The sequence below is a fragment of the Dama dama genome, chromosome 8, assembly GCF_033118175.1.
Source record: "Dama dama isolate Ldn47 chromosome 8, ASM3311817v1, whole genome shotgun sequence".
NCBI lineage: Eukaryota > Metazoa > Chordata > Mammalia > Artiodactyla > Cervidae > Dama > Dama dama.
In genome coordinates, this window is record NC_083688.1 from 45233164 (window position 1) to 45247496 (window position 14333).

At 38.8% G+C, this 14333-nt stretch overlaps 1 protein-coding gene across 4 annotated transcripts in view; it reads left to right on the forward strand.

The window, feature by feature from the left end:
- KCTD18 (potassium channel tetramerization domain containing 18) overlaps window positions 1-13854 on the forward strand; it is a 31505-nt gene extending 17651 nt beyond the window's left edge. For 3 of the 4 annotated variants that reach the window (XM_061149051.1, XM_061149050.1, XM_061149053.1), the window contains 2 exons: window positions 4343-4445; window positions 8488-10168. In XM_061149051.1, the coding sequence (XP_061005034.1) occupies window positions 4343-4445; window positions 8488-8995 (611 nt within the window). In that variant the 3' untranslated portion in view covers window positions 8996-10168. Of the gene's footprint in view, window positions 1-4342; window positions 4446-8487; window positions 10169-13353 lie in introns of those variants that run through there. The other variant, XR_009693884.1, reaches the window with a different exon arrangement.
- Window positions 13855-14333: the final 479 nt, after the last annotated feature.

Consider the following 14333-nt stretch of genomic DNA (forward strand, 5'->3'; position numbering starts at 1 on the left):
CCCCCACTTGCTGGTGGTGGACGCGGGTGTCTGGGGGTACTTTTCTGCTGAGAGTTGCTTTTAGGCACGTAATCTGTGGGTTTTATTTATTGTTTCCCTCCCAGTCAGGTTGCCCTCCTAGATTCAAACACTTCCCCCAGGCCTGCCAGTGCGAGGGTTTCCGTTGTCTGGAAACGTCCTCTAAAGACTCCCTTCCCGGGACGGATCTCCGTCCTTAGCTCTTTTGTCTCACTTTTTGTCTTTTATATTTTGTCCTACCTCCTTTCGAAGACAATGGGCTGCTTTTCTGGGCACCTGATGACCTCAGCTAGTGATCAGAAGTTGTTTTGCGAAGTTTGCTCTGCGTTCAGATATTCTTTTGATGAATTTGTAGGAGAGAAAGTGGTCTCCCCGTCCTACTCCTCCGCCATCTTGGCTCCTCCCTCCGACTTTTAACTTTTTAGAAAGCATGTTATAAAGTATTATTGTTATCTTACAAAAGTTCTGGAAGGCCTGTGGAAAGCCATAATACAGGAAACAGAAGTGAGAGAAAGAAGATGAAAGAAGATGAACGTGAAAAAATTGTGGAAGTGTTAGCTGCTCAGTCGTGTCCGACTCTTTGCGACCCCATGGACTGTAGCCCTCCCGGCTTCTCTGTCCATGGGATTCTCCAGGCAAGAGTACTGGAGTGGACTGCCATGCCCTTCTTCAGGGGATCTTCCTGACAGAGAAATCGAACCCGGGTCTCCTGCATTGCAGGCTGATTCTTTACTGTCTGAGTCAACAGGGAAACGCTAAGAAAGCCTTAAATACCAATAAAAAAGGATAGGAGAGGGAGGTGGGAGGGGGGATCGGGATGGGGAATACGTGTAAATCTATGGCTGATTCATATCAATGTATGACAAAACCCACTGAAATGTTGTGAAGTAATTAGCCTCCAACTAATTAAAAAAAAAAAATTAAAAAAAAAAAAAGGATAGGTTGTTTGAGAAATATGCTTGGGAGAAGAACATAACTTTAACCTCACAGCATTTATCAAAATACTACCAGGTAAATTTATGAATGAAAAATGAAACTTTTATAAACTAATAAGATATAAGCAAATAACTGATTTCTTAATTGGAAAAGAAAGTATAAGCTTAAAATGAAACATAAAGATAAATTTGCTTATATAATATTTAATTATTAACTTTAAAGCATAAAACATTATAAATAAAATTTTAAAACTAATTAAAAAACTTGCAAAAAAAAAACTTGCATAAAAGTGTTACATTAAGCAAAGATTATCCTTACAATAAATAGAGAGTTTATTTAAATTGACTAGAAAATCAGTTCAACCCTATTACAAATAAAAGTATAAGATTCATGACCATAAAATTCCCAGAAAAGGAAACAAATGTGGCAGAGGTTCAAACTCATTGTTAATGAAATATGCATTAAATGAGAACTATTTTTATGTACCAGATTAATAAAGATCTCACGCATTCTTGGCAGGAGTAAAATTAATATTTTTTTGGAAATAACTTATCAGTACATATCAATAGCATCAATATTGTTTGTATCTTTTGACTCAGTAATTCTACTTCCTGAAATCTACCTTAACAGACACAATCAAATGCAGAAAAAGGCTTATGAACAGAGATGTTTAACTAGGCATTACTCACAATAGGGAAAAAGTAAAAACAGTATAAATAATCTATAATACAGGGCTAAATACATATTGGCACATCCACAGGATATAGATGGGATATAGTTATTAGAATTACTTTGAATAACTTTTTACATTGATGAGTGCCTATGATTAAGCAATGGTCAAAAGTAGGAAACAAAATTAAATATAATGTGTTTTCAATTATGTGCATATCATATGAATAGAAAAAAGACTAGAATGAGATACATCAAAATGTCATGAGCCCTAACTCCTAATCCCTTAATTAGAAGTGATTTTTATTTTTTATATATACTTTTCTGTATTTTCCAAGTTTTATACAATAAGCATGAATTATATAGGAAAAAATAAGTTTTAAAAACAGTTTGCTGTATATCCATATAATGGAGTTCTACTCAGAAATAAAAAGAAATGACTATTGATACGTATATCAGCATAGATGAATCTTCAAAGCATCGCGCTAAAGAAGCCGGACACAAAAGGCTACACACATAGTGTATGATTCCGTTTATGTGACCCTCTGGAGAGGGCAAAACCAAGGAGTGGAGGGCAGGGCGTTGACTGTAGAAGGGCACAAGGGAACTTTTGAGGGTGGTAGAAATGTTGTATATTTTGACTGTGGCTGTTGTTACATGACAGTACATGCTTGTCAAAACTCAGAGGACTTAAAAAGGATAAATTTTATTTTATGTAAATTACATTTCAATAAACCTGACTTAAAGGTGAAAAATTACTGGTTGAGATTTAGGGATGTTTTTGTGGTGTTTAAATAGGCTTGGGAGTATGATCAAGCAGTTCTAGAAAGTTGTCATCTTAAAATGAGGTCCACAGACTTTGAGTAATGGGCACATCTATTATATATATAATAATTTATGGGCTCACCTTGCTAAGTTGGTTGTTATTACTGGACCTTTAATGATTAAAAAGAAAACGCCAAATTCTTTCTTGGGATTTAAAGATTACTTTTGCTTTTAATGCTAAGCAATTTTTATTCAGCATCATTCTTTAAACTTTTTCTAATGTGTCTATGTATAATTTTTATGGTTCTTTTTTTTTAAAATTGAGGTGAAATTTACATAACATATATATTGAAATATGTATTCTTACGTGAAATTCACATAAGAATTAAAGCACACATTTCAGTGACATTTGCTACACCAACAGTGTGTGTAACCAGCACCTCTGTTTATTCCAAAACATTTCCTTCACCCTAAAAGGAAACCCAGTATCCATTAAGCAGTTACTGTACATTCCCCTCTCCCCTCAGCCCCTGGTAACCACCAGTCTGCTTTCTGTCTCAATGGATTTGCATATTCTGGATTTTTACATAAATGGAATCCTACAATATATGACCTTTTGTGTCTGGCTTCTTTCACTTAGATGTTTTTAAGTTTCATAAGAATACATTTTCAGCTTTCAATCAGAAACGTATCAAACTATTATATATAGAATAGATAAACAACAAGGTCCTATTGTCCTGTATCCTGTGATAAACATAAATGGAAAAGAATATGAAAAAGAATATATACATATATATGTATAACTGAATCACTGTTGTGCAGCAGAAATTAACACAACATTGTAAATCAAGTATACGTCAATAAAATAAATTTTAAAAAGAAACAGCAGATTTAAAAATTGAGTGAATTTGACTGGAATCTTGGCTTACCGTATTAACTCAGGTTATTCTGTTTTCTTTTTTTAAAAAGATCTGTTTATTTAATCTTGGCTGTGCTCTGTTTATCGCCGCATGTGGGCTCTCTCTAGTTGCGGCGAGCAGGCTTCTCATTGTGGGTCCTCCCTTGCTGCGGAGCGCAGCCTCCAGGCACGTGGGCTTTAGTAATTGTGGTGTGAGGACTCTAGGGTGCTGGCTTAGTAGTTGTGGGTCACGGGCTGAGTTGCTCCCTGGCATGTGGGAGCTTCCCAGACCAGGGGTTGAACCTGTGTTTCCCGAACTGGCTGGTGTATTCTTAACCACTAGACCACCAGGGAAGCCCCTCAGATTATTCTTGTTTGAACAGGTACCTATGAAGTATTGACACCTCCTGTTCATATAGTGGTTGCCTTTTATAGAGTGGTTTACAAAATTTATCTGAATTGATGATCACAGCAACCTAGTGAGGTAGAGAGGGCAAGTGTTAGAATCCCCACTCTCCAATCTTTTCATGTTACTACCAACACTGACTTACAGTAAAGGTACCGAACATCTCTTGAGTGCTAAGTCTGTGCCAGGCCTTGTTCTAGGCATTTTGCTTTTATGTTCTCATTTAATCAGCACAGCGAGGTTTGAATTCTCATCATTATTTCACAGATGAGGAAATTTAGGCACAGAAAAGTTGTTAACTTTCCCAAGGTGTTAGGATTAGCAAATGATAGAAATGGGATCCAGACCCAGGCAGTCTTGGCTCCAGAGCCTGTGGCCTCAACCAGCATACAGTCAGTTGCCCAGGTCTATACAATGACCTGCTGATTGTCAGTGGCAGAGCTGGGCTGGTAGCCAGCTCTTCGTAGACCCAGGTCATGAGCCGTGTCCCTGCTGCCCTGGCTCTTCATGGGCGCTTTTCCTGTGTGTACTCTCCTTTGTTAAACAGGAGGCATGAACTTTAAGGTTTTCCTGGCCAGTTTTACACAAAACAATGTTGCTGAATCTTTGGCAGTGGACAGTGGTTCTCTAAATTGTCTTTTATCTTCCAGGTGTTAGCTACTGGCGGGTGCCTCACGAGCTGATAGAATGCTGGACTCTGGAAGAGCGCCCTTTACTTGGAAGCCTGAGTCACATGGCTCCAATTCGAAAGAGGTTATTTATTCTCTTTTGGCTTATTATTATTAATCTATCACCTTTATTTTTACTGCCTTTATTGGGGGAATAAATAATGGATCTTAACCTCACTGAGCTTACTAATCACCTTGATAAATATTCTGACTTACCATCAAAATATAAATCTTGATAAATGCCAAGTTACTAGAACTATTTAAAAGTAGAAGTAATTCTTTAAAACTGAGTTATATGGTTTATTACTATTATTTGGGGGAGAGTCTGATTTTAAAAATATTACTGGACACAGTGGGAATGCTGTGGTATTTTCCCCCACTAAAGTGAAATCTCAGGCTTTGTTGGCAATAGTTAAAAAATGTATTAGACTTAATATTTGAAACTTCCTGTGACTTACTCTGAATTCTTTTCTGTAACCACAAATATTAATAGCACTTTTATTTAGTAGTATTTTCTTATGTTCCATGAAATAATTAGCATTAAATTCACTGCACATCTGTGTCTTTCACTGTGCTTTACATACATTTAAAATTATTTCATTTTCATTGTCTGGGTATTATTTGTGGCTTTCAGATGTTGTAATTTCTTGATCAGCTATTTTAGACTTTGTTTCAGTGCTCCTATGAAATTTCAGACTGCTTTCTTTTACTCTCTGAATCTTTCACAGACATGCCGAGACTTTTACTTAGTTTTTAGTATTAATCATATATCATTAAAACAGATCTTTTTTATTAAGGGCTCTCATTTTATTATCATTATTTCTTTTGCCATTTGAACTTACAGTGAGCAGATATCATTTGGGTCTAGAGCAGTGGTTCTCAACCAGAGGCAGTTTTGTTATCCAGGGGATATATTTGGCAATGTTTGGAGACACTGTAGGGTGGGGGAGGCTGCTGGCATTTTAGAGGGTTGCTTCCTAGAAGGCAGAGGGCAGCCACTCGCAACAAAGAATTATTGAACCCCCAGTGGCAATAGTGCTAAGGTGGAGAAAGACTGGACCTGGAGTTCAGTGGAAGATGTGTACAAAATACAAAGCAAGCAGAAAGGGTTTTATGGAAGTTCTCCTCTGTGTTAGTTGTCTTTCCTCTGGGATTTTATTAAGCATTATTTTTGATTCATGGTCAAGATAGTGATAATGATGACTCAGCAGCACTTGTGAGGTCCCAAAGAGCTATTTGTCACCTACAAAATTTCAGTTATGTTCAGTGGAGTTTAAAGGTCAAATATATTCACAGTTTTCAAATCAGTATGCTATTATGATTCCATTTCTAAGAATCTGATGTTAAGTATTGCTACTCCAGCTCTCTTTTGTTTTCTTTTGGTTTTTGTGGAATATCTCTTCCCATCCCTTCACTTTTAGTCTGTGTGTGTTCTTCCATCTAGAGTGAATGCTTTGTGGGCAGCATATAGATGGGACCTACTGTGTGATCTCTTCAGCTACCCTGTGTCTTTTGATTGGGGAATGCAGTTTGTTTTCACTTAAAGTAATTATTGATAGGTATTTATGTACTTAATTCCCCTGAAGTAGGAAATGGCAACCTGCTCCAGTATTCTTGCCTGGAAAATTCCATAGACAGAGGAGCCTGGCAGGCTACAGTCCATGGGGTCACAAAGAGTCGGAACGTAACTCAGTCAGACTGAGCACACATGTACTTATTTCCATTTTGTTAATTGTTTTCTGGCTGTTTTTGTAGTTGCTCTCTGTTCGTTTCTTATCTTGCTCTCTTCCTTTATGGTTTGATAACTTAAATCGTACCACTAAAGAAAGTTATCAAACCATAAATCTCAATATTTGTACTATCCCATGCCATGTTTTATGTTTTTGATGTCATATTTTTATACTGTTTCTTAACTGATTATTTTAATCATAGTTATTTTTATTACTTTTGACTTTTAACCTTTATATCAGCTTTAAGTGATTAATATACTACCTTTACTACATATTTACCTTCCCAGTAAGATTTATTCTTTCATATGTGTTCTTGTTACTAATTAGTGCCCTTTCTTTTAAGCTTAAAGAAGTCCCTTTAACATTTCATGTAAGGCTGGTTTCAGTTCAGTTCAGTCGCTCAGTTGTGTCCAACTCTTTGCGACCCCATGGAGTGCAGCACGCCAGGCCTCCCTGTCCATCACCAACTCCCGGAGTTTACCCAAACTCATGTCCATCGAGTCGGTGATGCCATCCAGCCATCTCATCCTCTGTCATCCCCTTCTCCTGCCCCCAACCCCTCCCAGCATCAGGGTCTTTTCCAGTGAGTCAGCTCTTTACATCAGGTGGCCAAAGTATTGGAGTTTCAGCTTCAACATCAATCCTTCCAGTGAACACCCAGGACTGATCTCCTTTAGGATGGCCTGGTTGGATCTCCTTGCAGTCTGAGGGACTCTCAAGAGTCTTCTCCAACACCACAGTTCAAAAGCATCAATTTTTCGGTGCTCAGCTTTCTTCACAGTCCAACTCTCACATCCATACAAGACTATTGGAAAAACCATAGCCTTGACTAGATGGACCTGTGTTGGCAATGTCTCTGCTTTTTAATATGCTGTCTAGGTTGGTCATAACTTTTCTTCCAAGGAGCAAGCGTCTTTTAATTTCATGGCTGCAGTCACCATCTGCAGTGATTTTGGAGCCCAAAAAAGAAAATCAGCCACTATGTCCACTGTTTCCCCATCTATTTGCCATGAAGTGGTGGGACCGGATGCCATGATCTTAGTTTTCCGAATGTTGAGCCTTAAGCCAACTTTTTCACTCTCCTCTTTCACTTTCATCTCGAGGCTCTTTAGTTCCTCTTCACTTTCTGCCATAAGGGTGGTGTCATCTGCATATCTGAGGTTATTGATATTTCTCCCAGCAATCTTGATTCCAGCTTGTGCTTCTTCCAGCCCAGCGTTTCTCATGATGTCCTCTGCTATAAGTTAAATAAGCAGGGTGACAATATACAGCTATCTTCAAGTTTTTCATTCTTTTTCTTTCTGCTGATCTGATTGGGTGAATTCCACTGCCCTGCCTTTGAGTTGAGTGATTCTTTCTTCTGCTTCATCTGGCCTGCTGTTGAACCCCTGTAGTATATTCTACAGTTCAGTTATAGTATTCTTCAGCTCTGTGATTTCCTTATATTTTTCATATCTTTGTTGAAGTTTTTCACTGTGTTTATTCATTCTTCTCCCAGTTCGGTGACCATATTTATGACCATTATTGAACTCCTTATCAGCCAAATTACTTTATGTTTCTCTAATGTCTTTTGGTGAGGTTTCATCTTGTTCTCTCATTTGAAACATTTTCCTCAGTTTTTTCATTTTAGTTGATTCTCTGTGTTGATTTCTGTACAGTAGATGAAACAATCACCTGTCCACCGATGTTCCCACTTTAGGCTTTTTACAGTGAATGGTAACTCCATTCAGGGATCTTTGAAGGTTTGTCCAATACTTCTCGAATTCGAAAAGCATCTAACTGTACCGTGGGTTTTACTAGTCTAGCAGTTCCCAGAATGTGTTCAGTAGCATGCTAATTTTATTGGGTGCCAAAGGTTACATTACAGAATGCTTGGTAAACGGAGTCAACAAAGCTGAACAGGTGTCTTTACTATAGAATCTTTGTTAACATAGAGTTTAAAACTTCAATAGAATAAAATACGCACTTAGCATTTCTCAAGTTTATTTGTGAAACCCTTTTTTTTCCTTAGTAAATCTCTTGCAGCTGCTTTTCTGGGAAAAACAACTTGGGACACTCCTGGTTATCCTCTGGATTGCATCAGGCTTTGTGAGAACAAGTGACGTGTTGTATAATTCTAGTGTTAACACTTCAGATTTTAACTTATCGTTGGTATTAACATTATGCACGAGTTTAAAAGAGCGTATTTAAATTGAAACAATCTTTTGCAACTTTGCTAATTTATTTATTGACCTTGGTGGGCAATGAGAGATGAGGTAGGTAGGTTGATACCGCTAAACCTCTTGACTCAAATTCTTGACAAAAACCTTTTTGTTCACCTTGAAGGTAAACTTTGGAGACGTTTTCATTAGCTATTAAACCTGTAAATGCTGACAGGACCCACTTCTGTATTTACAGGCGACTAATAGCAGTCAATGACGAGGAAGAAGAAGGCGCGAACTGTAAGACCGGACCTAAGCCAGTCCGATTTTTGGGTCCTTCCACCAGCACCCAAATTAAGGTCAAGAACTCTGCTTCCGTCAGGGTGTCTCCGGCCAGTGCCCCCCAACCCTGGCCCCGGGCAACGGCAACCCTGGCTGCAGGAGGAAGGGCGGCTCGGCGCTCTGCCCAGTCGAAAGCGCCAACGCTGGTGGGGACCGGGCTGCCCGGGCATCCCCAGGCTGCACAGGGGCCTGGGGCTGCTGAGAACGGGGCCGCGCACCTACCTCCGGCTAAGGTTCTGCTCTCGGACAAGACAGCCACCCCGCACCGAGTGATCAAGCTGAAACGGACTCCCCTGTGCGCCGCCGGGTCTCCACTGCCTGCCTGCACCACACCCAGGCCGGCGGGTCCCCCGGATCCGCCCCCTGACGCCCTCAGCCCGCGGGGCGCGTGGACCGGGAACGGGCAGGACCAGACCGAGTGATGGAAACGGGGACTCGGGATGTCCCGTTTGCCTCTCCAAGCTTCCAGCCCATTAACACAAATAAGCAGCTCTCTTTCCCCATACTGTCCAGGTGAACACTTACGTTTCTATTTAGGATGATCAGTGTGAAGTAGGAATGGAGGAGGGAGACTGTAAGTGGTTGGGCCTATGTTTACTTCTCATTTTCCCAACGTTTAAATTATTTGTCAAGGGACAGTTTTAATTTCAGGTTTTTTAATGTGTAGTGTTTTTTTTTTTTTTTACGTTTAATTGGTATTAAGGCAACAAAACAGCTGGGCAAAGTCAAACCTTAGGACGTCTACTTTGTTGCTGAAATAATTATAGATTTTAGGCACTTATTTGATGTTACTTATTGCAGCGGAGAGGTAAAAGTGAAATTTGAGCTCTGCTCTTCCTGTCGGTGAAATAGAGAGGGTGATTTAGTGCTTCCCTGTGCTACCTGCCAGATGGGGAAGATTTGAGAGAAAATGTAGATCAAGGTGAACTCCCTGTAGGTGACTCTCAGACTCAAGAGGTAACATGGAAAGAAATGATGGGGAGGGAAAAAAAAAAGTAATTTGAGATCACACTTTGACTCTCACTTAATGGAACAGTTTTCTTTCCTGGATTGGCTTTCCTTACTCTTTTCCCTTAGCAGATTTATTTTATACATCACAGGAAAATTTCTTGGGTTTAGAATTATATAACGTGTTTTTGGACTGAATTGTTACAAGTATTTTATTTTCATTTGGATCGTGAAGTTTTGAAAGTACTTTGAAAAAGAAAAAAAAACTGAACTTTTAAACTAAAGTTAGTATTTTTTTCCAGAAATGACTATTAAAGAGTTACTCTGATTATACAATATGGTTTTTATGCATAGAATTTCCACATAATTTGAATTTAATATTTTAAAACAGTATTTTGATTAATCTTCTATTTTTTCACAGTTCAGTTGTATGTGTTTGCACATACATGTTATGTTTTGTAATTGGATCACATATTTCTATGTTTAGTGAGCAGTATGTCTTCAGTGTGTTAAAAATAAGTTCATAAAGCAGGGTACTTTTTACTCAGTGCTTATCATTGTACTTGCATTGGTTTAAAAGACTAAAGTAAATATACTCAAAACATTGCTTTCTATTAAATAAAGCAAAACCTTTCCATAAAAAGTGATATTTTTCTGTAACTGTACTTATTTCTAAGTCCTGGAGCCCTTTAGTAGTTTGAAAGTTTGTTCATTTATATCTGTTTCTGCTCACAAAATTGCTTTATTGTATAGTTAGTGTATGAAATAGTTAAACCAACTTGGATAGCTATCTGAGTACCATCAGCTTTTTAAAATAAGTGGTTTATTTGGGTAGAAAAAGTGAATATTTAAAGATTCATGAATGATAGTCCCCTGGGGAATATATAAAATATGCAGTCACCTTGAAAAATACTATCACTTAAAATCCAGGTCTTCTGAAAATTAAAGACCATAGTGAGTTTTAAGTATTTTCGTTTAGGATATTATTGGTATTGCTTGATCGATGACATTTTGAATTGCTGACTCATATAAAAAGATTTTATAGTAATAGATGTGTATTTTATACATAGTAAACATTTGTCTGGAAAGGAAACATGTTGAAAGTTAATCATGGTTGATTCAGTTGACAGCCTGTCTGTCTTTGCATCAAGTAGTTTAAGGGACATCTATTGAGCACATTTGGCCTTTATAAGAGGAGAGTTTTTGATAACTACTGGCCATGGCACAGCTAAAGTGGAAAGGTACAAACTTTCTCTTATAAATATCAGGAATCAAAAAGCTCCTGGAACTTGAAAATTACTTTATTTTGGTGTGATTGAGGGGGGTGGTAGTGTGTTCATTTTGCATGAAGAAACATTTTTCCTAATACCAGACTCTGCAAACATACGAGTTGGCAGCTCATCATAACCCATGGCCCTTCCTGGAAAATAAAAATTTTTTAAATGAAAGAATGCTTTATAAAATAGTAATTCAGTATCATTACTTTGGAAAAGTAGTTTTGTGCAATTGTTGGGTCAAAGGACACAATAGAAATTCTGAATGGTGAGTAGGGTATTTAAGTATTGTTCATTATCTTTTTTTATAAAAAAGATCATTAGTTATGGTTAGTTATGCAGTGGATAGCCTGAGGCTGACAGTAGGCATCTACTGGAACAGTTGTTTCATTTGTATTTTTAAATACCAAGTTTTTGTTTCAATATTGCCTTATGTTATAGTTTATATTTTCGTATATTTTATTTCATCGTGTTTATTTTGCTTTTTAGTTTCAAAACAACATAATGAAGGTTAGCCTTTCCTAGTCCTTTAAAGATCAGGAAGATGAAGTTAACAAAGTTAAGACTGTGTTGTGCTACGCCCAGCACACATTTTAGCTTCATAATCTGATTTTCACAGACTGACACAGCATCACTGACCAAAGGAAAAGCTAGATGTAACTAACTTCACATGGCTGTCTTCTCCTAGGGGACTCTGCCACCTCTGCACTTGGAATGCCTGGTACCCAGTAGGCCTCTAGTATGTTGCTGACACCCCTCCCCACCCCCTCTTCTACCCCAATTATTTTATAAAATGTATTTGGTAGCAGTCTTCCTGGGGTGCAGACACTGATTTCTGACCTTGCAAAATTTATCTTGTCGAACAAAGGAGATGCTTGTGAAAGTCCCTTAATTTGATGATTGTTGTTAATGACCACAGTTACCGTTAGTAATGATCATTACAGTTCCATAGCTTGTCAAGTTGTTTAAAGTAATTTAGAGATGTGGCTTATGAGACCCCAGAGAGGTCAGACAGATGCTGCCTGACTTCTGAGAAAGGAAAAAAGCAGCCTGGCCCCTCCCCTCCTGCCTTCCTGCCCCTACTAGAATTGCTGATGCAATTTTCATTCACAGCCTGAATCCTGTTGCTTCCTTAGCAGGTACTAACATTGGAAAAATTGTTGATTCACTTCGAAGTCTATGGTTAAACACAGTATAATTATTATCAACCATACCTTGATTTCTAAAGAAGGAATTGATATACAAGCATATTTGGCCTTCCCTGATAAGTCGTTCATACAGGAATTTTTATTTAAATAGCATTTCGAATGTGCACATAGACTTGTGGTATTAAATTGTGCTGTGAAGGGAAAAATGAGAACCTTTCTGTGAATGTGAGGTGCCTTGTAAAGGGTTGCCCTATTTATACTTTCAGTCCCTTTGAATAGCTTTAATCGACATTTGGTAGGATGTTGGTTAGAAGCTAAGTAGAAAGTATGAACTTAATAAAATGAAGGGAAAGAGCTTCTGCTATAGCAAGTGAAAAATATTTTTAAATGATTTACATATGTGTATTCCTAAGTTAGCCAGGAACTTTTTAATTATGGAAAATACTGTCATTCTTCCATATGCTGAAACTCTCCCTCAAAAACTGTCAACAAGTTGCTGAATTCCTCAGCCAGTGAAGAGTGGATGAGTGATTCTTTGTTGAGGGCTGCAGTTTTCAATCAGATGAAATCAATTGCAGGATTCCAAGTCTGTAGTACAGTCAGGAAAGGAAACATCATGAATAACTCACAGAAACAAAAAAGATTGGTTTCCAGCTGTTTTCAGAATTTTATATGCACGGAATTTGGTTGGTGGTGAAGCCTCAAAGGGACCGTTTTCACTTATAGTTCTGTCAGCCTTGTGAGCTACACATGGTTTACGTTGTTACAGAAAAGCTAATTTTTCTTTGTTCACATGTGTTGCCTCAGACAGCCAATACGCATTTTAGATTTGCTGGCTAGACACTTCCTGATGCAAGCTGTGGCTAAGACAAACAGAATTTTACAGTAACTGTCAGCCAGTATCCTGTCCTACTTGTTTATTTAACAGCTTTTCATTTTATAATGTTGCTTCTCATACTTTCCCTTCTTTTACCCTAGAACTTTCATTACCTTAGTAAAATTTTGTTCAGCTACAGGAATAAATTTGAAGGCCTGAAACCTAGAAGCGAAACATTTTAAACAGAGAGCACTTTATGGAAAGAAAAAGGTCATGTATTTGCTAAAGTTGGAAGAAGACGAACATTGCTTCTTTCTGCCAAGGTTTCTTAAAAATTTGGACATTCTGCTTCAGTAGCACTTCTTTCAAGAACTTATGCTCTAATTTCTGGGTTTGGAAGATGTGGGAATCCAGCTTCTATGTAGATGCCATGAATAGCCCAAAGACATCAGAGAGTGTACATTGAGATTCCAGCTGTGGGCCAGACGGACTGGATTTGGTAACATGGGCTGAACCAAGTGGGAACCCAGCGCAGCTGGAGGAACAAGGCAGGATGTCCTTGCTCATCTGCTGTTTCTGTTTTCTTTCTCCAGAGCCCTTGGAACCTCCAGATCGGGGTTTTCAGCTGTGACACTGTTGCCATTTTTGGACTGGATAATTCTTTATTGAGGACGACTGTACTGTGCATTGGGGTGTTGAGCAGCACCCTGCCCCAGTTGTGACGATCAAAATGTTCTCAGAATTTGCCAGATGTCTCCTGGGCTTGGAGGGTGGACGCAAAACTGATTACCCCAAGTTGAGAACCATTGCAATAGGTGAATAACTTAACCTGAGCAAAATACTGGTAGCTGCCTCTCCTAATTGGGAGGTGTGGATGAGTAAGGGAATTTTAGAGCTGTCAAACACTGGCAGGAATGGAGCCATGGGAATTGAAGGGGAGAATAATAAAGGAAGGCTGTCCCAGGCCTGCCAATCAAAAAATTCGATCCTGTTCTCACATTTCTGGCTTTAGTATAATATTAGAGACATTTTTGTTTGCTGTTATAACCAAGCAACTATTAATATCTAATAAAAACTAAGATGCATCCTCGTAAGCCCTTTATATGTTAACTTAATTGAATACACCAACCCTATGATGTAGGTGTCTTATTATCTCCATTTTTCAGATGGGGAAACTGAAGCCCAGAAGGGTTTGGTAAACTGCGTTGCATCTAGCAGGATTCGCATGCATGTCACATGCAGGCCTTTCAGCTCTATTCTAGGCCTCTTCTTATAGAAGCTTGACATTGCCTCCAGAGATGAGCTAGGTGACTTAGAGCACCTGCGTGTCCCGCAGCTATGAGACGTGTATCAGGCGCTCCTGCAGTGCCTTCTAAGGGGATGTGTGTGCTGTGCCTAGTCGCTCAGTCGTGTCCGACTCTGCGACCCCGTGGACTGTAGCCCGCCAGGCTCCTCTATCCATGGAATTCTCCAGGCAAGAATACTGGAGTGGGTAGCCTGTCCCTTCTCCAGTGGATCTTCTTGACCCAGGAGTCAAACTGGGGTCTCCTGCATTGCAGGCGGATTCTTTACC